The sequence below is a fragment of the Homarus americanus genome, unplaced genomic scaffold (genome assembly GCF_018991925.1).
Source record: "Homarus americanus isolate GMGI-L3 unplaced genomic scaffold, GMGI_Hamer_2.0 scaffold60559, whole genome shotgun sequence".
In the NCBI taxonomy this organism is placed as follows: Eukaryota; Metazoa; Arthropoda; class Malacostraca; order Decapoda; family Nephropidae; genus Homarus; species Homarus americanus.
In genome coordinates this window covers 25735-49184 of record NW_024752976.1, presented here as the reverse complement: position 1 = coordinate 49184, position 23450 = coordinate 25735, and the positions used below count along the sequence as shown (strand labels likewise).

At 40.7% G+C, this 23450-nt stretch overlaps 1 protein-coding gene across 1 annotated transcript in view; it reads right to left on the bottom strand.

Annotated features, from left to right (window-relative positions):
* Positions 1 to 22366, bottom strand: part of LOC121855233 (putative neural-cadherin 2) — a 77540-nt gene extending 55174 nt beyond the window's left edge. Inside the window, exon 1 of the mRNA XM_042350113.1 lies at positions 21904 to 22366. Within this exon, the coding sequence (XP_042206047.1) occupies positions 21904 to 21952 (49 nt within the window). The 5' untranslated portion in view covers positions 21953 to 22366. The remainder of the gene's footprint in view (positions 1 to 21903) is intronic.
* Between the last annotated feature and the right edge of the window lie 1084 nt (positions 22367 to 23450).

The following is a 23450-nucleotide window of genomic DNA, read 5'->3' as shown; positions in this document are numbered from 1 at the left end:
GAAAGATGAATAAGGAAGAAATACGGAGACGTAGAAAAGAGCCACCAGCCGGAATGTGGAGAGAGAGAGAGAGAGAGCCTCCTTCAGTAGATGGGTTTAATTGGTAGCTTATGTGAGACCGTCGGGAACTATTAGGTTATTAGGAAACAGATTTTTACAGCAGTCTGAATTTTTTACTTTTATCTCTCACTCTCTCTCTCTCTCTCTCTCTCTCTCTCTCTCTCTCTCTCACCCTTTCTCTCTCTCTCACCCTTTCTCTCAATCTCCCCATCAACCTCATTATCTCTCCCTATCACACAATCTCTCTGTCTGTCTCTCACACACATCCTTCGTCCATTTCATATTAACCTAACTCTAACCTAACCCTAACGTAACCTAAACCTACTCTAACCTAACCTAACCCTAACCTACACAACTCGCATCTAACTGCTGACGTGGATGTATGGCACAGTTCATTACCCCAGTAGCACACAAGACACCTATTACAGTTCTAGCCATCTAGTTACCCATCTGTTGTGGAGGATCATCTGTTGTCTCCTCTACTACTGTCTCTCCCGTCTCTTAGTTAGATCACTGTCTCCTCCTCTACTGTCTCTCCCGTCTCTTAGTTAGATCACTGTCTCCTCCTCTACTGTCTCCCGTCTCTTTTAGTTTGGTCACTGTCTCAGAGGTTCTTACGTTACATTATCCTCGTAACTGGTGACAGACGGAGGTATTTGATGTGGTGACGTATGTTATAGATTGACAGTAACATCCTGATTGACAGTAACTTTCCAGATTGATAGTAACTTCTAAAATGACAGTAACTTTAAGGATGACAGTAACTTCCCAGGATGACAGTAACTTCCTCATTGACAGTAAGTTTCGAGAATGACATTGTAGTTACACTGATACGTTACCTTACCAAACTGTTCACTAATCTATATTCAAAGAGACGGATCACCAGAATATTAGACACCCCAACTTATTTTACCTTAAGATTAACCTAACCCAATCTAACCTAACCTAACCTAACCCTAACCTAGCCTAACCTAACCTAACTTCTTCTAACCTAACCCTAACCTAACCTAACCTAACCTAAGCACCTAACCTAACCTGGCAACTACAACCTAACCTAACCTAACCTAACCTAACCCAATCTAACCTAACCTAACCTAATCTAATCTAACCTCACGCTAACCTAACCTTGAATGTGAGAGGTAAAGAGGTTGAACTTTCCACGTAGTTACCGTAAGAACACATTTACCTGGCGCACCTGAGATACGACACAGATATGGACGCTTAAATTACATCAGAATTACACCTGAGATTATACCTGAGATTACACCTGATTGAGATTACACCTGAGATTATACCTGATTGAGATTACACCTGTGATTATACCTGAGATTACACCTGAGATTACACTTGTGATTATACCTGATTGAGATTATCCTTGACTGAAATTACACCCTAGATTATACCTGGTTGAAATCACACCTGAAATTATACCTGGGAATTACACCTGAAATTATAATCATGAATAATATATAATCCAAACCTCTATCAAGTCTGTAAAAAGATAAAATTCCTTTGTGTTTATTATTGATGAAAGAGTTTGAACCATAAGAAGCTTTTGATTATCACTTCTTCTCGCTCCAAGTCTCATTATCGTCACAACTTTTAATCAAGGTAATGTATCACCTGTATGGCTTGTTCAGGTAAGGTCGACGTCCTATGATGATTCGTTTTTTTTTTCGTTTTTCTTCCTTAAATTATTCAGACACACACACACACACACACACACACACACACACACACACACACACACACACACACCCAATTAGCTCAGGTCATACAAATACCAAATAGACCCCAGGTTATGTTCTCATTCCTGGTAGAGATCTGAAGAAACGATAGCTGGGGAGGCGGTGATGACGGTCATATCCTGCTGGGGGGGGACGACGTTGGCTCCCCCTTTCCCCCCTGCCCCCCCTCACGACCTCTCTACGCCTCCGCCCCCTCCCCTCCTACCCTTATTCCCTACCCGCTATCCCCTTCCCTTCCTCCCAGATTTTCTCCTCCACCCCATGATCTGCCCCTTCCCTCACCCACCTGCCCCTACATTCTACTATGCTCATCCCTCCTCCACCACCTAGGCCACACACCCTGAACCCCTGCTCCTGAACCCTAGACCCCTGCTCCCTGAACCCCCTTCCTCCTCCTCCTCCCTGCAGTGCTGCCAGCGTGATTATTTCTCTATTGTGACATTTTTGATACTGTATTGTAGGTTAGGTTAGGTTAGGTTTGGCATGTATATCCTCTGTTACATATACATATATACTATACACAGTTATACATGAAGGCACATACATGCACACACATATACAGTACATTCTCTCTCTCTCTCTCTCTCTCTCTCTCTCTCTCTCTCTCACTCACTCACACACACACACACACACGATTAAAAACTTCAACAAATTTCTTCTCCCTCTGAGATTTACCCACACCTTTGACCTCACCACTACTGTCCTCACCAGAGAAACACGATCAAGAGGTTACACGAGGTTGGTTGTGGGTTCATAGTAGGGGAGTGGGGTAGAATGGGTCATAAAATGTGAGTGTGGGCCAAAGCGGGTTGGTAAGTGCCTCCTTCCGACACACTTTACCGTGGTTTATATTCTTTAGGCTACACCATGTGGTTTAACCTTCCTACATTGTGGTTTAACCTTCCTCCAGGGTCCGGTGAGCTAATTCTACAAGGCCAAGAACATCGTCTATTACTTTCTTAACTGTAAGCTAAGTTCAGGGAGATTTAAGACGGTGTTTGGATGAAATGTATGTGTGTGTGTGTGTGTGTGTGTGTGTGTGTGTGTGTTGTGTGTGTGTGTTGTGTGGTGGTTGGTGGTGGGTGTTGGTATATGGGTGTTGGTGAGTGTTGGTGAAGTGTCTGTGAGTGTTGGTGGGTGTTGGTGGTGTTAATTGGAGTGTTGGTTGGTGTTGGTAGTGTGTCTGTGTGAGTGTTGGTGAGTGTTGGTGAGTGTTGGTGAGTGTTGATTTGGTGTTGGTGGGTGTTGGTGAGTGTCTGTGGGTGTTGGTGGAGTGTTGTGAGTGTTGAGCAGAGTGTTGTTGGTAGAGTGTTAGTGTGAGTGTCTGTGAGTGTTGGTGAGTGTTGGTGAGTGTCTGTGAGTGTTAGTGAGTGTTGGTGAGTGTCTGTGAGTGTTGGTTAGTGTTGGTGAGTGTGTGAGTGTTGGTGAGTGTTGGTGAGTGTGAGTGTTGGTGAGTGTTGGTAGGTGTTGGTGAGTGTTGGTGAGTGTCTGTGGGTGTTGGTGAGTGTCTGTGTGTGTTGGTGAGTGTTGGTGAGTGTCTGTGAGTGTTGGTTGGTGTTGGTGAGTGTCTGTGAGTGTTGGTGAGTGTTGGTGAGTGTCTGTGGGTGTTGGTGGGCAGGAGAGGCAACACCCCATCTGGTCACTCCTACGTTTAAACCTTTTATAACCGGCTAATTGGACACCGGCTCTTTTTCCTTCCTCTTTCTTTTTTTATGAAGCTGTGCATTAAAACCACACTCCTACATTCTTCCATACATTTATCATACATCTTTACAAGGTTTTTCATAAGAGCTTTAGTTTATATTTCTCTTCAATCCTTTTAAAAATATATTATAGGATCCTTCGTCTTCTCCTACGAACAAACTAAAAGAAATTTACTGCTACAGCTTCAAATATTTGTCTTTATACAGCAAACTAAAGTCAATTTCAGTTATAGTTCCCGTGGGAGCTGCCTTAACCCGCCCTGAATTCAATATTTTCTAAGTTGATTTTATGATATACGGTACATGTATAAACCCAAGGGGACATTAACTCACCTATATGGTAATTGTGGGCCCTGTAGTTATATATAATGGTTTTTAATATAATGTAACGTGTTGGCTTTTTGGAATTGTTTTTTAAGTGAGTTATTTTAGTTTTTCATTTGATTGTTATGACGTCATGGTATTTACCTCTGTGACGTCATAGAGTTTACCCTCTCGCCTCAATAGTTACACTGATTTTTTTTTGCAGTCTAGATTGTTGATTTTTTCTAGTCTCTTTACACACACACACACACACATACTGTAGATATGTATATATATATATATATATATATATATATATATATATATATATATATATATATATATATATATATATATATATATATATATATATATATATATATATATATATAGACTACACTGTATATGTGACTATAAACAAATATGTGCATATGTGAGAATAATATTACCCAATTTGCAAAATTTCAGGTGGGGCACAAGTCAGTAATACTACTCTGGCCTGATGCAAACAAAGCACAAGGCTCCACACACCCTGCGTGGCCACACTATACTTGCTGAAATTAATACTCGCTGTAAACTCTAAACACTGAAGTAGCCTTAATAATATCACTTTTTTCCTCTCTATTGTTTTCATAAAGTTATATTCCTATTAAAATGTCTACTGAATATACCTGTTGAAAATATAACAATAAATTATATTCTCTAAACGAATCCGTACTTGATATACCTTGATAATTTTCAGAGGTTTTAATGGTTATTCTTTCAATGTATGACCTTAATTACACGAGTTATTTCAGGGGATATGTTGGAGTTGGTATGATGGTGGTAGTGATGCTAGACGCAGTGGGTGGACCAGTGTTGGGGAGTGTTGGTGGAGGGTGAGGTAGGTGGAGGAGGAGGAGGAGGAGGAGGACACGACGATGAAGAAGAAGAATAAAAAGAAGAAGACCTCGATGAAAATGAAGATGAATAACAATAATAATAATAATAATAATAATAATAATAATAATAATAATAATAATAACAACAATACTAATAATAATAGCAACAGAAACAAGAAAATTATGACCAATTCAGTATTATTATTTTTTCCAGATTAAAATTAATGATTTAATTACAAAGTTTAATGAGATCCAATTATTAATGATAATCAGAGAACAGTTAATTGAACGTGTCTGAGTTACTACATTGTTCAACACTACGGTCGTCTGCATTATTCACTGGGTCGTACACGGTTCACTACGGTCGTCTGCATTATTCACTGGGTCGTACACGGTTCACTACGGTCGTCTGCATTATTCACTGGGTCGTACACGGTTCACTACGGTCGTCTGCACTATTCACTGGGTCGTATTGTTGTTTTTTATTCATTAGCTACAGTGAGAGTGCTTCTGTGTAGCTGTCAGGAGTTTTATTTACAGATCTATATTGGATTAAATCTAAAAACAGAATGGCATTATTTTTAATATAGAGATGACTATATGTTTTTGTTTTTGTGATGCCATGGTTATTTAGTATGCGTATGGGAACAAAATTAATCTAATCTAATCTAACTTACAGTAACCTAACCCAACCCAACCCAAGCCAAGCTAACCCTAAAACAGAGACTTCCTCCAGAACGTGTGTAAATAACCTACCTTTTTTTCATCACATATTAATCAGCTCGAGTAAACATAAATATTACTAGTTCAGAAATATAAAATTTGCATAGGAAATTAGTTCAAATACTCCTCACACGGGATCAATATTTGTCTTCCCGTGTTATTAATATATTTTCTCTAATGGTCCCTTCACTACTGGGACGCCATTTTCAATATTTTTTATTTTTTACGAGCACTAGACGATCTTACTCAGCTCAAAGGGGACCCCGTATATAAGGGGTTAATAGACTATCTAAACTAATAAACTATCTCCATTAATAAACTATCTCCACTATTAGACTATCTCCACTATTAGACTATCTCCACTATTAGACTATCTCCACTATTAGACTATCTCCACTATTAGACTATCTCCACTATTAGACTATCTCCACTATTAGACTATCTCCACTATTAGACTATCTCCACAAACCCCTTCACTATTTTACCTGGCCAGCACTAGACGATGTTTCTCAGCTCAGAGGGGAGCCCATACACAAGGCTTCAATATATCACATAACGATGGAAAATACTTCACTACATCGTTATACAATTTCCTGAGCAACTAGATAGAATTTAACTCAATACAACACTAGAAAATAAATACATAGATGTATAAATAGAAAGTTTATAAGATAATTTATAACTAGACTGCGTGATTACATTGTGAAAAGAGAGAGAGAGAGAGAGAGAGAGAGAGAGAAATGTAAATAGAAAATACTTTACAAAAATTTACAACTAACCTGTAAATACGTTCAGAAAAGATCAAATATACAGAGCTGTAAATCGAACAGGTAAAGAAATTGGACAGACAACCAGACTTACTTAGTAACGTCCCCAAAGCAAGCAGGTGTAGCTGTGTTGTTCTTGGGAGTACAGTAATCTTAGCTTGCATACCTTAGCTTGCAGTTCCTTTAGCTTGCAGTACCTTTAGTTTGCAGTACCTTTAGCTTGCAGTACCTTTAGTTTGCAGTACCTTAGCTTGCAGAACCTTCGCTTCCACTACCTTTAGCTTTCAGTACCTTTAGCTTTCAGTACCTTAGCTTGCAGTACCTTAGCTTGCAGTACCTTTAGCTTTCAGTACCTTTAGCTTTCAGTACCTTAGCTTGCAGTACCTTAGCTTGTAGTGCCTTAGCTTTCAGTACCTTAGCTTGCAGAACAGTAATCTTAGCTTGCATACCTTAGCTTGCAGTTCCTTTAGCTTGCAGTACCTTTAGTTTGCAGTACCTTTAGCTTGCAGTACCTTTAGTTTGCAGTACCTTAGCTTGCAGAACTTTCGCTTCCACTACCTTTAGCTTTCAGTACCTTTAGCTTTCAGTACCTTAGCTTGCAGTACCTTAGCTTGCAGTACCTTTAGCTTTCAGTACCTTAGCTTGCAGTACCTTAGCTTGTAGTACCTTAGCTTTCAGTACCTTAGCTTGCAGAACCTTAGCTTGCAGAACCTTAGCTTGCAGAACCTTAGCTTGCAGAACCTTAGCTTGCAGAACCTTAGCTTGCAGAACCTTAGCTTGCAGAACCTTAGCTTGCAGAACCTTAGCTTTCAGTACCTTTAGCTTTCAGTACCTTTAGCTTTCAGTACCTTTAGCTTTCAGTACCTTTAGCTTTCAGTACCTTAGTTTACAGGCTCTTGGGTAGAAAATGTTGAGTCGGTCCAACAAGACAAAGGTGGAGCTTATTGCAAGGTGGACGACACACGCTGAGCCAGAATGACAAATGTAACTCCATCAACACGGGACTTCAGGAACAAAGCTGAAAGATTTTGGAACTGGAAAATATTTGCAAAGTACAGTACTGAATTTGAGGATTTCTGAGAAGGATGGTTTAATTTTCGATATACGACGGTTTAATTCTCAGTGGATAGTGGTTTAATTCTCAGTATATGACGGTTTAATTCTCAGTGGATGGTGGTTTAATTCTCAGCATATGACGGTTTAATTCTCAGTGGATGGTGGTTTAATTCTCAGCATATGACGGTTTAATTCTCAGTGGATGGTGGTTTAATTCTCAGCATATGACGGTTTAATTCTCAGTGGATGATGGTTTAACCTTCTGTGGGGGTAGTTTTAAATATTATTCTCAAGGGGATAAAACACATTTCTCAAAAAGGTTAAACCATCGTCTTTTCAGGGCTAAACTATAGCTCTTAAAAGCGTTAAACCATTATCGAAGAAGGATTAAACTATCATCCTTACAAAAAAAAAATCCTCAAAAAAATTTAAACTATCATTCTCCAAAAGACTAAACCATCATCCTTCAAAGATTAAACCACCATCACCTCCAATACACACAATACCTACAATACATCTATCAGCCTATAAACCTTTCACACTACACTTGTCAACCATCTGACATAAACCCAAGGAATGAACTTTATATCTCACCATAACACATCGTCTTGGGAATATTTTTGAGGGGCTCGTGGTGACCCTTCCTCACCACCCCCCACCAATCCCACCCCCTCCCCTACCACAACCCTACCCGCCCATCCCCTCACCCCCCTACCCCTCCTCTCCCCCCACCGCTGCATAATTCATGGTTTCTCCCTCTTATTGGTCCTGTCATCTCAGGGAATCTCAAAGTTGAAGGAGAAATTTGCATGATGTGAGAAACAAACTTGGACGGGGGAGGCAGATTTGACCAAGTAATGTGCTTGTTGTTATATCCGGGTGAGTGCTGTGAGACAGAGAGAGAGAGAGAGAGAGAGAGGCAGATAGACAGAAAAAGACAGAGGCAGACAGACAGAAATTGAGATAGATAAACAGAGAGAAAGACAGACAAACGTAGAGTTACTTGGAGTAGAGTTACCTGGCGTAGAGTTACCTGACGACCAAAATGAAGAAACACAAAGATGGGGGGAAAAAACCCTAAAATGATTCAATTCTTACTGAAAAAAAATTAATCAGCGGGTAAAAAAAATGACGGAGAAACAGTGAATAATTAGGATCCAATATCGAGATTCTTTGTTTTAATCAACGTGTTTGTTTGTTTGTTTGTGTGTTGTGAGTGTATTTTTGGTGTGTGTGAGTGTGTGTGTTTAATTTATGATACTCAATAGCCCAAATCATCGTATGAAAGAGCCCCCCAAAAAATAGCCCTACCCCAAAAATAACCTTCCTAAAGATAGACCCTCAAAAATGGGGGACCCCCCAATAAAATAGGACCCCCAATATTGCCCCCAAAACAAAAACAATAACAAAAAACTATCAATTCTCGTCCATATTAACTAGAAAATGATAAGTAAAATCAAATAAAAAATTCCTTATAAATAGCTCCATATATCAACACACTATTGCTGATTCCTTGCCATAATGTTTAGTTTTTCCCCACATTTTTTAGTTTTTTCCCCACACCTTTTAGTTTTTTCCTACATTTTTTTATTTTCCCCACATTTTTTTTTTTTTTCCCACATTTTTTTATTTTTATTTTTTTCTCTCCCATTTTTATAATATTTCCCCACATTTTATTTTGTCCTCATTCTTTCTTTTTTAGTTTTTCCCCCATTTGTTAGTTTTTCCCCATTTTTCATTTTTTCCAGCACCGGACATTTGGGGACCTCAGTTATAAGTTCACCTGGTAATTACAGCATTTGAGGAAGCATAGAACACCTTTATGGATATGATTTTTTTCCTATAAACTATATTTTGGGGAGGGGAGAAGAGGGGGAAGGGGGGAGAGGGAGGGGGAGGGTGATATATATATTGGATAGTGGGAAATTGTTGTACACCTGTGTTTAATTTATAGGGGTGATAGTTTGTGGTGAAGTGGTGAGGTGGTTGGTGAGTGATGGTTGGTGGTGATAGTTGTGGTGATGGTGATTACTTGGTTCCACAGGTGATGATGATGATGATGATGATCCAGTAACATGATCATCTAGTATAATTAAAGTTGTATTAATATTTTTATTTGGGGGGGGGGGACCATGGCCATATGTCAGCCAAATTTCTGTGTTAATATTTTTTTTTTTATTATCTGGGTCGATAAAGCTGCAGCAACGGTAACAGTATCCCCAACAACAGTAGCGTCACCACAACATTTGTAACGGGGCAGTACAACAGGAATTGCCCAGGTGTAACCAACAGTAAGAGTACAGCTGCATCAACAGTAATTGATCAGCTTCATAAACCACAACAGGAACAGGAGTATCAACGGTAACACATCAGCTGCACAAAGAACAGGAGCAGCAGCAGCAGCATCAACAATAACCCATCAGCTGCACAAACCACAACAGAAACAACAGTATCAGCTGCACCGGGTCAGCTGCACCACTCTCAGCAACAGCTTCGGGTCAGGAAATACTGGATTGGCTATTTCCTGTGAGGCTTCCAGCAGCGTCCACCACTGGCTGAAGAGTTACCAGTGTTGTTGAGTTACAGAGGTACCAGTGATGTTGAATTACAGAGGTACCAGTGATGTTTTTATTGAGTTACAGAGGTACCAGCGTTGTTGTTGTTGTCATTGAGTTACCAGTTCTTCTTCTTGTTGAGTTACCAGTGTTATTAAGTTACAGAAGTACCAATGTTGTTGAGTTACGGAAGTACCACTGTAACAGGCTGAGTTACAGAGCCAGACAAACACAAAGCCTTCAACATATTGCTGTAATATAAAAACCAACACGTGAATGGAAAACTGTGTTGGAGAGAGAGAGAGAGAGAGAGAGAGAGAGAGAGAGAGAGAGAGAGGTGAACTATCCTCCCTCAACATCTGTCAACAAGTGAGGAATGAAAGAGAACACCAATAATACTGCCACAGTTTGACAATGATTTAACATGGCTTTTATATTTCTTTCACAGACATTACTTTTCCATGGCAAATGTTGGTATTTCTATCTCTTGTATCTCCCGGCGATTTGTGTGGGATGGGGGAGGGTGGGAGGGGGAGGGAGAGAGGGCAGGGAGAGAGAGGGGGAGAGAGGGGAGTGTCAGGGATTTCTAGTATTCTATCTACTACATTATTCTGCCTCTCTCTCTCTCTCTCTCTCTCTCTCTCTCTGTCTCCTCTATTAAATGTATACACGAGACAAATTATTTAAATGTTCCAACAAGACAGTGTTTTATTTATGTATGTCTGCCTCCCACGTGTGTGTGTGTGTGTGTGTGTGTGTGTGTGTGTGTGTGTGTGTGTGTGTGTGTGTGTGTGTGTGTGTGTGTGTGTGTGTGTGTGTGTGTGTGTATTTTTCTGCCTGCCTTACTGCCTGTTTGTCTCTTTGCCTCTATCTATCTTTTTGTCTATCTACACACACACACACACACACACACACACACACACACACACAAACACACACACAAACACACACCTGTAATTAACCTTTATATTTTCGACTTAAATAAATTTCTAATTGTAAAAACACAGCAAAATAAGTTAGAGTAAATCATAAAAAAAAATATACAAGGTTCGTATATACAATTTATTCTCTGGTTTATTTCAATCCTGATTCAAGTCGCATTAAATAATTTTTCCTTTAGTTACATAATTTCCACGTGTGAGGTATTAAGTGAAGCTGACCTGGCGTGTTTTTTTACCTGTCTGCACCTGACCTGGAATGAGTGATTTGGCGTGTGTTACCTGTGTATACCTGACCTGGAGTGACCTGGAGTGTGTGTTACCTGTGTATACCTGACATGGAGTGACCTGGAGTGTGTGTTAACTGTGTATACCTGACCTGGAGTGACCTGGAATGTGTGTTAACTGTGTATACCTGACCTGGAGTGACCTGTAATGTGTGTTAACTGTGTATACCTGACCTGGAGTGACCTGGAATGTGTGTTAACTGTGTATACCTGACCTGGAGTGACCTGGAATGTGTGTTAACTGTGTATACCTGACCTGGAGTGACCTGGAATGTGTGTTAACTGTGTATACCTGACCTGGAGTGTATATTACCTGTATACACCTGACCTGGAGTGTATATTGCCTGTATACACCTGACCTAGACACGACCTGTATTTTCTGTCAGCAGGAAGTTTACTCTAAACTGAATTTCTCTCTTCTTTGTGTAGCTGTTGCAATAAATAAATAAATAACAGTTTCAAATGTTTGCTCAAAACATTTTCTAAGGCTTTGTTTGTTTACTGGTCAAGCCATGTTTAGATTGTGTTTGTTTTTGTGTTTACTGATGTGAATATGACAGTCATAAATATGTAGTTTAATTTTTTTTCTACACAACAGGGGGAATAATTATCTCTGTGTGTGTGTGTGTGTGTGTGTGTCTCAAAATCACGAAATAGGAAATTCAACATTACTGCCTCGGATATTAACGCCATTGTAATATTGGAAATTTAATTTAAAACTTTTGTTTTCAATGTTTACCGTATAGGAAACGAATTCAAAACATATATCGAAACACAGACAACGAACTCAAGACATTTATAAAAACACAGACAATGAACTCAAAACATTTAAACACAAACAACGTACTTAAAACCGGATATACAAACACACGGATTATCTGACAGAGAGAGAGAGAGAGAGAGCTTCGTGCTGTTGTTGTTTACTGCAGGTACTCCTTTAGTCGAATGTAAACAACACTTAAATCATCTACTAATTGGTGTTGACTTTGAATAGTATGCGTCATTAAAATCTCTGGTGTAATTAACTACCTGTGGAGAGAGAGAGAGTATATCCCCAAATAAAAAAAAATTAACAACAACAACACCAACAACCGTATTACCACCACCATCACCATCACCACCACCTCCAACACCACCCTCCAACACCACCCTCCAACACCATCACCATCACCACCACCTCCAACACCACCCTCCAACACACTCCCCCTACCTATATCTCTCACATACTCTCAGCACCAATGATAAAACACCAACAAACTCTAACACTACACATTAACTTTCTCACTATAACTCACTATAACTCGCTATAGTGCACCATAACTCGCTATAACTCACCATAACTTATTATAATTCACCCTAACACTATAACTCACCATAACTCGCTATAACTCATCATAACTCGCCATAACTCACAATAACTCGCCATAACTCGCTATAACTCATTTTAACTCGCTAACAATACCCGCTCTAGCGTCTTATATCACTGGACTGAAAGCAATATTAAGTGTGCAATTATCAAGCGCATTATGAAGCTTAATTACCCAATACATCGTTAATTGCCCTGTGTAAATAGAGAGGCAGGTAGTTAAGGTCTGATTATTCGGCTGTTGAGTCTGATGTGGCGTCTTCATTATTGTCTTTACATACATACATACATACATACATACATACACACACACATACATACATACATACATACATACATACATACATACATACATACATACATACAAGAGTAATACAGCCACATCTTTTATCTGACAGAACCGGCTGTTAGATACCAAATTCTGCAGAAATACATTTTTTTCTTTTATTTTCCATTTTTTTTATGAAATGGCAGGACCTCCGGGCGGCTCTAACCTGAGGACGAGGGGTTAAAAAAACAGACGTAAAGGGAAGAATGAAAATAGTAGAATGTAAATAAACCGGATATTGAATGTTGTTGGTTTATTTGGTGGTTGTTGGGTCTGGTTTATTGAGCTTCTGTAAACCATAGATAAGAGGTGAGGGGTGGGGGGGGGATGAGTGACAGAGGGAGAGGGAAATTGAGAAGGTAAAGGGGAGGTGGGAGTAGAATGAAGGAAGGGGGTAGGAAGGAGGAAGAAGAGGGGAGAAGGAAAGGAAGAGGAAATAAGTGAAGGGGTGAAGACTTAGTTACAGGAAATGAACACCATCTAGTAACCATGGCATGAAAGAGAAACCACAACAGCCCCACAACACAGCTGGTCTCTTTCTCTCTCTTTCTCTCTCTCTCTCTTTCTCTCCTTCTCTCTCTCTACGATTTTGGTCAGAGTTTGTGAATAGTGATATGTGATGATATTATTAGTATTGTGATTATACATACATACATACATACATACATACATACATACATACATACACCTACCTACCTTAGCATGACATAAACCTGAAACATAAACCTCGTCTCTCAAAACCAATTTCCCAGCATATGACTTTCTCTACACAAACTTTTCCCCTGACTCCACCACAAAACTCTAAGTCAATTATTTTCCCGTTTTTTCCTTCCTTTCATAACTTCTAAAATCTCTTCTCTCAACCAATTATTCAACAGAAGAAACATTAGCTAAACTTTTTAAGAGGTTAAGCATGTATTGGAAAAATAAGTTGAAATAGAAATCTTTAGTTTTTCCGTCTTTTTCATCATCGACTTTTTTCCCGACAATGATGAAGAATCTTTAAAAGTAAATTAAATTTTTATCCCGAGGTCCAGTAGTCTTGGCAGGTCTCAGAGGCAATGACGCTCAAGGTTTCCCAGGCCACAAATTGCGTCTTATCTCAGAGAGCTGGAGAAAGAATGGACTTGTATTCCAAACATGGATTCAAGAGTCACTGTTCGCCTCGCCTCCTTCCTCCTCCTTCTGCGCCTCCTCAGGGAACATAGGAAAGAGGTGTATTTAAGGGCCTGTAGTCACGATATTATGTACCCCGTGTTAAATGGACCCCTGAGTGAGACAACAACAATAACAACAACAATAAAAACAATAGCAACTTATGAACCCCACGTGAAATGAACCCCTCGAGATACAACAACAACAACAACAACAACAAAAACACCAACAAAACAACAAAAAACAATAAAAACAACAACAAAATCATTAAGGGATCAGACCGATAAACACTAAGGAGACCCATCCAAAGGTGAAACTCTAAAGACACACTCAACAGATTCACTCTAAAGACACACTCAACAGATTCACTCTAAAGACACACTCAACAGATTCACTCTAAAGACACACTCAACAGATTCACTCTAAAGTGCACTCAACCCAGACACATCAACTAAGACAATTTTACAGATTAAATTCAGAGATATACTAAAAATACTCACGAAATCTTAACTTAAGAGATTTAATTAAGAAATTCATGCAGTTTATTTTCCTCAGTAGGGTCTCAGTGGGAATAAACTTGGGAGATTAAATGTGAGAATAAACTTGACAACACACACACACACACACACACACACACACACACACACACACACACACCTGAATATTAAGCTACAGAAACAAGCCTTTATACATCTATCTAGTTATTCTTTTGTTTTTCATTTACTGGTTTATACAGTACACAAGGCTTGGTTCCGTACTCTCATAACCAGGTATCTTACTATTAAATAATCCTTTGATCAATAGGAAGTGTACGTATGTATGTATGTATGTATGTATGTATGTAAGTATGTATGTATGTATGTATGTATGTATCGTAAACTAAAGAGGGAAAAGGAAGATAAATGAAATAAATACAAAAAAACAATTATAAAGTCTGGCAATCAGGTGAGGTGAACAGGTGAGGGAAACAGGTAAGGCAAACAGGTGAGGGGAACAGGTGAGGGGAACGGGTGAGAACAGGGAACTGGGTGGGGGAACAGGTGGGGGGGGGAACAGGTGACAGGTGGGGAACGGGTGGGGAACAGGTGGGGGAACAGGTGAAACAGGTGGGGGAACAGGGTGAAACAGATGGGGAACAGGTGGGGGACCAGGTGGGGGGCCAGGTGGGGGGGAAGATTGAGAGACGGGTGGGGGAACAGGGGGGAACAGGTGGGGGGAAACAGGGGGGGATGGGGGAACGGGTGGGGGACCAGGTGGGGGACCAGGTGGGGGGACCAGGTGGGGGGACAGGTGGGGGGGTAACGGGTGGGGGGTGGGGAACGGGTGGGGGGGACCAGGGGGGGGACCAGGTGGGGGGAACAGGTGGGGAAACAGGAGGAACAATGTGAGAATAGATGAGGGGACCAGGTGGGGAAACAAGGTTGGGGAACAGAAACAGGTGGGGAACGGGTGAGGGGAACAGGGTGGGGGGACCAGGTGGGGGGGGCAACAGGTGGGTGGAACAGGTTGAGGAACATAAGGGGACCAGGTGAGGAGAAAACAATGTAATAGAAACAGTGAAAAGGTCTGTCCTTCCCTTGTTGGAAACCTTAATGAATGACTGCTTGAGAGGTTAAAGCTTCACCAATACTAACTACCTCTGGTGGCTACTTGGGGTAATGTAAGGTTGGCTTGAATTTAATGTCTGTCTGTATTCTGGTCTTGAATCTAACTAATCTGACTTAACAGGCTGATGTGACAACAACTTGGCCCAATCTAACTAAATTTAATCTAACCTAACCTAACCTAACTAAATCTGACTTAACTTGACCTGATGTGACGTAACTGCTTAATCTAACTAAATTTAATCTAACCTAACCTAACCTAACATAACCTAACCATACCATGAGAATTAGGACCTATTAGAACTGGGGCCCAATCAGACAGAGACCCATCTAGACTAGGGGCCCATTAGGACTGACAAGGGGTCTATCTTACCCAGCCACCAGAAGGATACAGTAGGGGTGTGGGCGTGGGTGTGATGGATGGGCGGCTCCTCAGTGGCTGGCCTCGTGTGGTAAAAGAAACAACACTGTAACCTGGCAGCCCTGTTTACATCACGACCCCAGACCGGAAATGTTGGTCTGGCGAGGAAAGGTTTTAGCTTGTGAGGGTTGAACTACTCAGTTGACCCTTAGATAAGAGCATGTGGGGGGGGTGGTAGGGGGAGTTAATGGGGGAAGGAGGGGGTTTGTGTGGTAGGGGCTGGGATGGATGAATGTAGGGGAAGAAGAGGGAAGGGAGGAAATGGCAGAACAGTAGGATGAAGAGGGAGGGAGAGAGAGAGAGAGAGAGAGAGAGAGAGAGAGAGAGAGAGTCAAGTGAAGCTGGTAATTACAGTAACTCGGTACAGTGTAATATGTTGAGGTTGTGGGAGCTTTGAGGGCGAGTAATTCTTCTTGGTGGTGTAGCTGTCATGGTGATGTAGCTGTGGTGGTAGTATAGCTGTGGTGGTAGTATAGCTGTGGTGGTGGTATAGCTGTGGTGGTGGTATAGCTGTGGTGGTAGTATAGCTGTGGTGGTGGTATAGCTGTGGTGGTAGTATAGCTGTGGTGGTGGTATAGCTGTGGTGGTAGTATAGCTGTGGTGGTAGTATAGCTGTGGTGGTAGTATAGCTGTGGTGGTAGTATAGCTGTGGTGGTGGTATAGCTGTGGTGGTAGTATAGCTGTGGTGGTGGTGTGGTGTAGCTGTCATGGTGGTGGTGTAGCTGTCATGGTGGTGGTGTAGCTGTCATGGTGGTGGTGTAGCTGTCATGGTGGTGGTGTAGCTGTCATGGTGGTGGTGTAGCTGTCATGGTGGTGGTGTAGCTGTCATGGTGGTGGTATAGCTGTCATGGTGGTGGTGTAGCTGTCATGGTGGTGGTGTAGCTGTCAGTGGTGGTGGTGTAGCTGTCATGGTGGTGGTGTAGCTGTCATGGTGGTGGTGTAGCTGTCATGGTGGTGGTGTAGCTGTCATGGTGGTGGTGTAGCTGTCATGGTGGTGGTATAGCTGTCATGGTACATTCTCCCATAAACTAAGACCATTTCCCCTTCTCTACCATCACCATCATCACATATTTCCATCTACCATCTACGTCATATACTGCTACTACTGCTACTACTGCTGCTACTACTGCTACTGCTGCTACTACTGCTGCTACTACTGCTGCTACTACTGCTACTACTGCTGTGAGGTGTTAAGTGATACCCGCCTGGATAACACTGGATTATAATCAGATTTAAGGTCGATTCATCTCCCTGGTGGTGGGATTATATTAAGATTAGGGCGGAGAGAGAGAGAGAGAGAGAGAGAGAGAGAGAGAGAGAGAGATCTTACAATTTGGGTGATTATTAACTCCCCGGTAAGCGTTACGAATACAATTAGTGGAACTCCCTACAGGTGTACAGGTGAGAGGGGTGAGGACAGGTACAATAGACCTCCCTATCCCTCTTGGCTAACAGGTTGAGGCTCTGAAACAGGTAACTAAGATGCCCTGGACCCCCTGATGGCTTACATACATACATACATACATACATACATACATACATACATATACTGAATATACCATGCTTGAAGATGCATGTATGTATGTATGTATGTATGTATGTATGTATGTATGTATGTATGTATGTCACGCTAAACACATCTACCTGTCGTGCAGTAAGAGTGAGACAGGTAAAATAAATGGTAATAAGAGCTCTAGTGGACGATGATGTACTGTTACAAACTTTTCTACTCTCCTCCCCACAAATCCCTCCCCCCCTCACAACTTGAGATACCCATTAAAAGTTTGGCCTCTCCTTAACCTCTTCTCCGAGGTACGTAAGTGTAAGAATAACCTCCAAGTATAAAGTCATAAGTCTTACCTCCAGACCACACACACACACACACACACACACACACACACATCGCCTTCCAATACTTTTTCATTAAATTTTCACATAAATGTTTTGTTTTAGGTGAAGGATTATTTATTTATTTATTTATTAACTATTTTGGGGGGCAGGGGGGGTGGTGGGGGGTAGTCCTGGAATAATATATATACAGTAGACTGACAGTGTTACCAACTCGAGATATATTTCAGTGTTACCATACCACACAGTACAACTAACCTACTTAACTCCCAGTGTTGCCAGAACTACCACACCTACCATACCTACCACAACTACCACACCGTCACTAACATCCTTAGTTGACCAGAATACAGCTGACAATACCGGCCAACTTTAGTTACATTAAACTAAGAAAAATAACGAAAAGTAGAGAATGAATATATCTCACCTGTCACTACGATACACCTCACCTCTCACTACGATACACCTCACCTGTCACTACGATACACCTCACCTGTCACTACGATACACCTCACCTCTCACTACGATACACCTCACCTGTCACCACGATACACCCCACCCGTCACTACGATACACCCTCACCCGTCACTACGATACACCCCACCCTCGCCAACGATACACCTCACCTCTCACTACGATACACCTCACCTGTCACTACGATACACCTCACCTCTCACTACGATACACCTCACCTGTCACTACGATACACCTCACCTGTCACTACGATACACCTCACCTGTCACTACGATACACCTCACCTCTCACTACGATACACCTCACCTCTCACAACGCCCCGAGACGAGCTGAGGTTACCCTCCTCCTCCCTAAGTCGTCATAACCATTCCTTAAATCACCCATTGTATTTTTCTTTACTTTGAATCACAACTTTTATATAAACTTTTATACAGAAAATATCCACAAACTATCGATTTAGTCCTTTTTTTTGTCCCATATTGCATGAGATAAATAAAAAAAAGTGAAAAATTACTCCGTTTTACATAATTATCGTGAATGAGGTCTAGGAGTGGGAGTTTTACATCAGGTAAGGAGTTAGTGAAGAGATACGTTAAGATACGAGGTTAATATTACTCCTATGATATTCTAGGAGAGTTATAAAGGAGGTAAAATTATCATAGGAGTGGGTGGTGGAGTGGGTGGAGTGGGTGGAGGGGTGGAAGGGCGAGCAGGTGGATAGACAAGTGGATACAATTATACCCTCAGAGTAAACAACCTTCTCGCAGTTTGTTTATGTTTGGCTACACATCAGGACGCAGTTAAATGTTGTTATGAAAAGTATGTTAACAAAAGATGAAAAAATATATATATATAAAATTGGCGCGAAAGTTGTTAATTATATTGGTCAGGTTTGGATGAAATAAATAAAAATAATAAGAAGAATATTCCCCAAACGCATATCATTCAAGTTCCTTTACGTTAAACTGTGTCTTAGGGAGTTACAAAAAATTACACAATACGAAAAAATATATATATATAAAAATACGAAAAATAGTAAAATACAATAATGCAAAAAAAAAATACAAAAACACTTTAAAATTAACTTAACTCATTAGTCAGTATTTAATATTTCTGAAACACAAAGTGAAAATTAATTAAAAAATACTACAGTAATTACCACTTGAGTTATGTACTTTATAAAACAATGTTACTCTGAACGTTGCAAAAAAATAAAAAAGATAATGAAAATGAAAATGACCTGAATGAGAGAAATTGTGTTTTAGTAAAGGATGTTATTTTGTCGGGCAGGATTCAGTGTTTTTAATTACGGTAAAAATGGTCGGGGGAAAAATTTAGATACGAGATGATACAATCGCTGATGATGCCTCTGGGGTGTAGCTAATATACCAGCTACTTGAGAGACAGACAGACAGACAGAGACTAAAATCCCCCACAAGAAAAAATCCCCAAAGACAAAAAAATTATCGGATATATTTTCTTGCCACCAGCCTAAACCACACCCCCAACAAGAAAAAAATAGGGAGAAAAATTGTACCCAGGAAGCTCTCAGTAGTGTGGCAACTCTTACGTGGGGAGAATTTGCTGACATGATTTACATTTTTAAGTAAATCTCTTTCATGTTCAAAATAAATTAACTAAAGTTATATTAAGTGAAAAAAAATTCATATGGTGGAAGAAATACTTAAATTCTACTTTTACTTTACACCATAACACGACACATAGCCAGACACTCTACACCATAACACGACACATAGCCAGACATTCCACACCATAACACGACACATAGCCAGACACTCTACACCATAACACGACACATAGCCAGACATTCTACACCATAACACGACACATAGCCAGACACTCTACACCATAACACGACACATAGCTAGACATTCTACACCATAACACGACACATAGCCAGACATTCTACACCATAACACGACACATAGCTAGACATTCTACACCATAACACGACACACAGCTAGACATTCTACACCATAACACGACACATAGCAAGACATTCTACACCATAACACGACACAACACAGATCTACAGACATTCCATAACACATACAGACATAGCCAGACATTCTACACCATAACACGACACATAGCTAAGACATTCTACCCATAACACGACACACAGCTAGACATTTCTACACCATAACACGACACATAGCTAGATTCTACACACACACACATACACGCAGACATCTACACCATAACACGACACACAGCTAGACATTCTACACCATAACACGACACATAATAGACATTCTACACCATAACACGACACATAGCCAGACATTCCACACTATAACACGACACACAGCTAGATACCCTACACCATAACATGACACAGCATAACAGACATTCTACACCATAACACGACACATAGCAAGACATTCTACACCATAACACGACACATAGCCAGACATTCTACACCATAACACGACACATAGCTAGACATTCTACACCATAACACGACACATAGCCAGACATTCTACACCATAACACGACACACAGCTAGACATTCTACACCATAACACGACACACAGCCAGACATTCTACACCATAACACGACACATAGCTAGACATTCTACACCATAACACGACACACAGCCAGACATTCTACACCATAACACGACACATAGCTAGACATTCTACACCATAACACGACACATAGCCAGACATTCTACACCATAACACGACACATAGCTAGACATTCTACACCATAACAAACTCCTACAAAATACACCCTAGGAGAAGCTGTGTAGATTTAACAATGAAATAAATACGATTAATCTAACAGTGGAGCTAATCTGTAATTAATTAAATTATACACCTGGATTATCGCATATCAACACCTGTCCTGTAAAAGAGGATTATACTCGCTATCTTATTTTTTTTATTTTTTTATTCTAACGATAACAGTCGCGTAATATTCAGAATTAGTCGTATGTTATTTGAATATGTATGATAATACTAGTACTGTGTTCCAGGTAATGAAGCGGATTATGTTGTGATATATTTTACGTCACGGTATACGGACATGAACAAAGGTATTTATATTTGTGAGACTCTGATGAATCTCCGAACTGCTGGCCGAACCATTTATAGCACGGGATTGTTTCATTTGGGTTCGGTACTGTTTCGAATGTGCATGTGAATTAACTTTTTGTCCGTGGGTATGTATCATAATATGTCATGAATATAGCGTATAAATTGATAATATAATGACTATATTAAACGTACTACATATAATAATAATAATAATAATAATAATAATAATGGTTGCCCCTCGTGTACGGGGATGGCCGACCCAAGGGCCACCTAGGCGTGAATTTGTTTAAGGTGTAGAAGCTGTCGCCAACACAACAGCCACACCCTGAGTTAACGAGCTGCATGACCCGGTGTCAAGGAATAGTCCGAGAAGACCGGACAACTCGCCAACTGCACTGGCTAACCATTACCCGGGAACACGATCCACAAATCGATTAACATCCAGGTTCCCAATTACTGCTGGGTAGACAGAGGCAAATGGCGTAAAGAAACTTGCCCATAGTTTCACCCCGCCCGGAGATCGAACCCGGGACCACACACTTGTGAGGCGAGCACGTTGACCATTACACCACAGGTCGCCACTATACACAACATGGAGACAGAGAGGCAGGCTGTGTACTCACCCAGCAGCGTACTGTTGGTAATAATTTGGAAGATCTTGCCGGGGTCCATGGTAAGGGCGTCCCTGTAGTACTTCTCTGACACCACCAATGTTCACCACTTGTCCAGACACCTCAAGTCACTACTGACGAAGGAGGATCACACCCACCACCTCACCTTCGTCAGGTGAGGGCGAGAAAAGTATCGAGATTGAGTTAACTCGGTGAATGACCTCTCACACTTAAGATCGTTTAGGTAATTCGCCAAAAAACACCAACAGCCACAACACACATCACTTCCTTCGTCAGGTAACGAGGTGAAGGAGACGTATATCACCTTGTTAGAGGAGCAACATCGAGTAAACTGTTCCCTGTGTCGTTGTGTTATACAGCAGACGGACAACTCTCAGTGGGGTGTGGGTCCCGGCGTGCTGGGGGGAGGGGGCTGACTAGTGCTGTGGGAGCCTTGTGCGCTTGAAAATATTCTGTCTATTTTTTTACATTTTTATTCTAATGATCTATCAAGTCTTTTATACTATTTAACATAGACCGTTAATGAACTAATACAGTATGTAAAGCAGTTCACACACACACACACACACACACACACAGTTGTGAATGATAAATATTTCATATCACGAAGTTTAATGTAATGGTATATCAATTTTTGTGGGATCATATGTATATTTTGATGAAAAGCTGAGATTAAAGTTTTGAATTGTGTGTCAGTGTGTCAGTGTGTGAGAGAGAGAATGATAAAAAAGATAGATGGATAAATTAATGAATAAGATAACGCATACAAATAGTAGTAGTAATAATAATAGTAGCAGCAGTAGTAATAATAGTAGTAGAGGTAGTATATCGTCAAAATAGATCAGAATCACCATAAATCAATCAAAAACAGAACCATTTACACCCCCGTCACTCGTGAAAGCATTAGTCAGATACAACACAGGTCCTGACACACACACACACGGACACTACTAAATGTGATCCCCGATGGCACTATATTACACCACCATTGTTACTATTAGTTCATGTCAACCAAGGGATTGACTAGTAGCTATTAAATTGCTATTAAATTGAGTGTTTATTTGTCTTATATGTCACCTAGAATACAACATAACTACTGGATGTGTAGTTAGTAAACATACAAACATACATACATACATACATACATACATACATACATACATACATACATACATACATACATACATACATACATACATACATACATACATACCATCGAATATAATGACAATTTTACGTCATCAAAGGATTAGTTTTCTGTTTGTCTATCTGTCTGACCTGTCTGTCTGTCTGTCTGTCTGTCTCTCCCTCCCTCTCTGTGTGTCTGTCTGTCTGTCTGTCTCTCCCTCCCTCTCTGTCTGTCTGACCTGTCTGTCTGTCTGTCTGTCTCTCCCTCCCTCTCTGTCTGTCTGACCTGTCTGTCTGTCTGTCTGTCTCTCCCTCCCTCTCTGTGTGTCTGTCTGTCTGTCTGTCTCTCCCTCCCTCTCTGTCTGTCTGTCATATTACACTTGGCTTTATCACAGGATATTAAGTGTCTT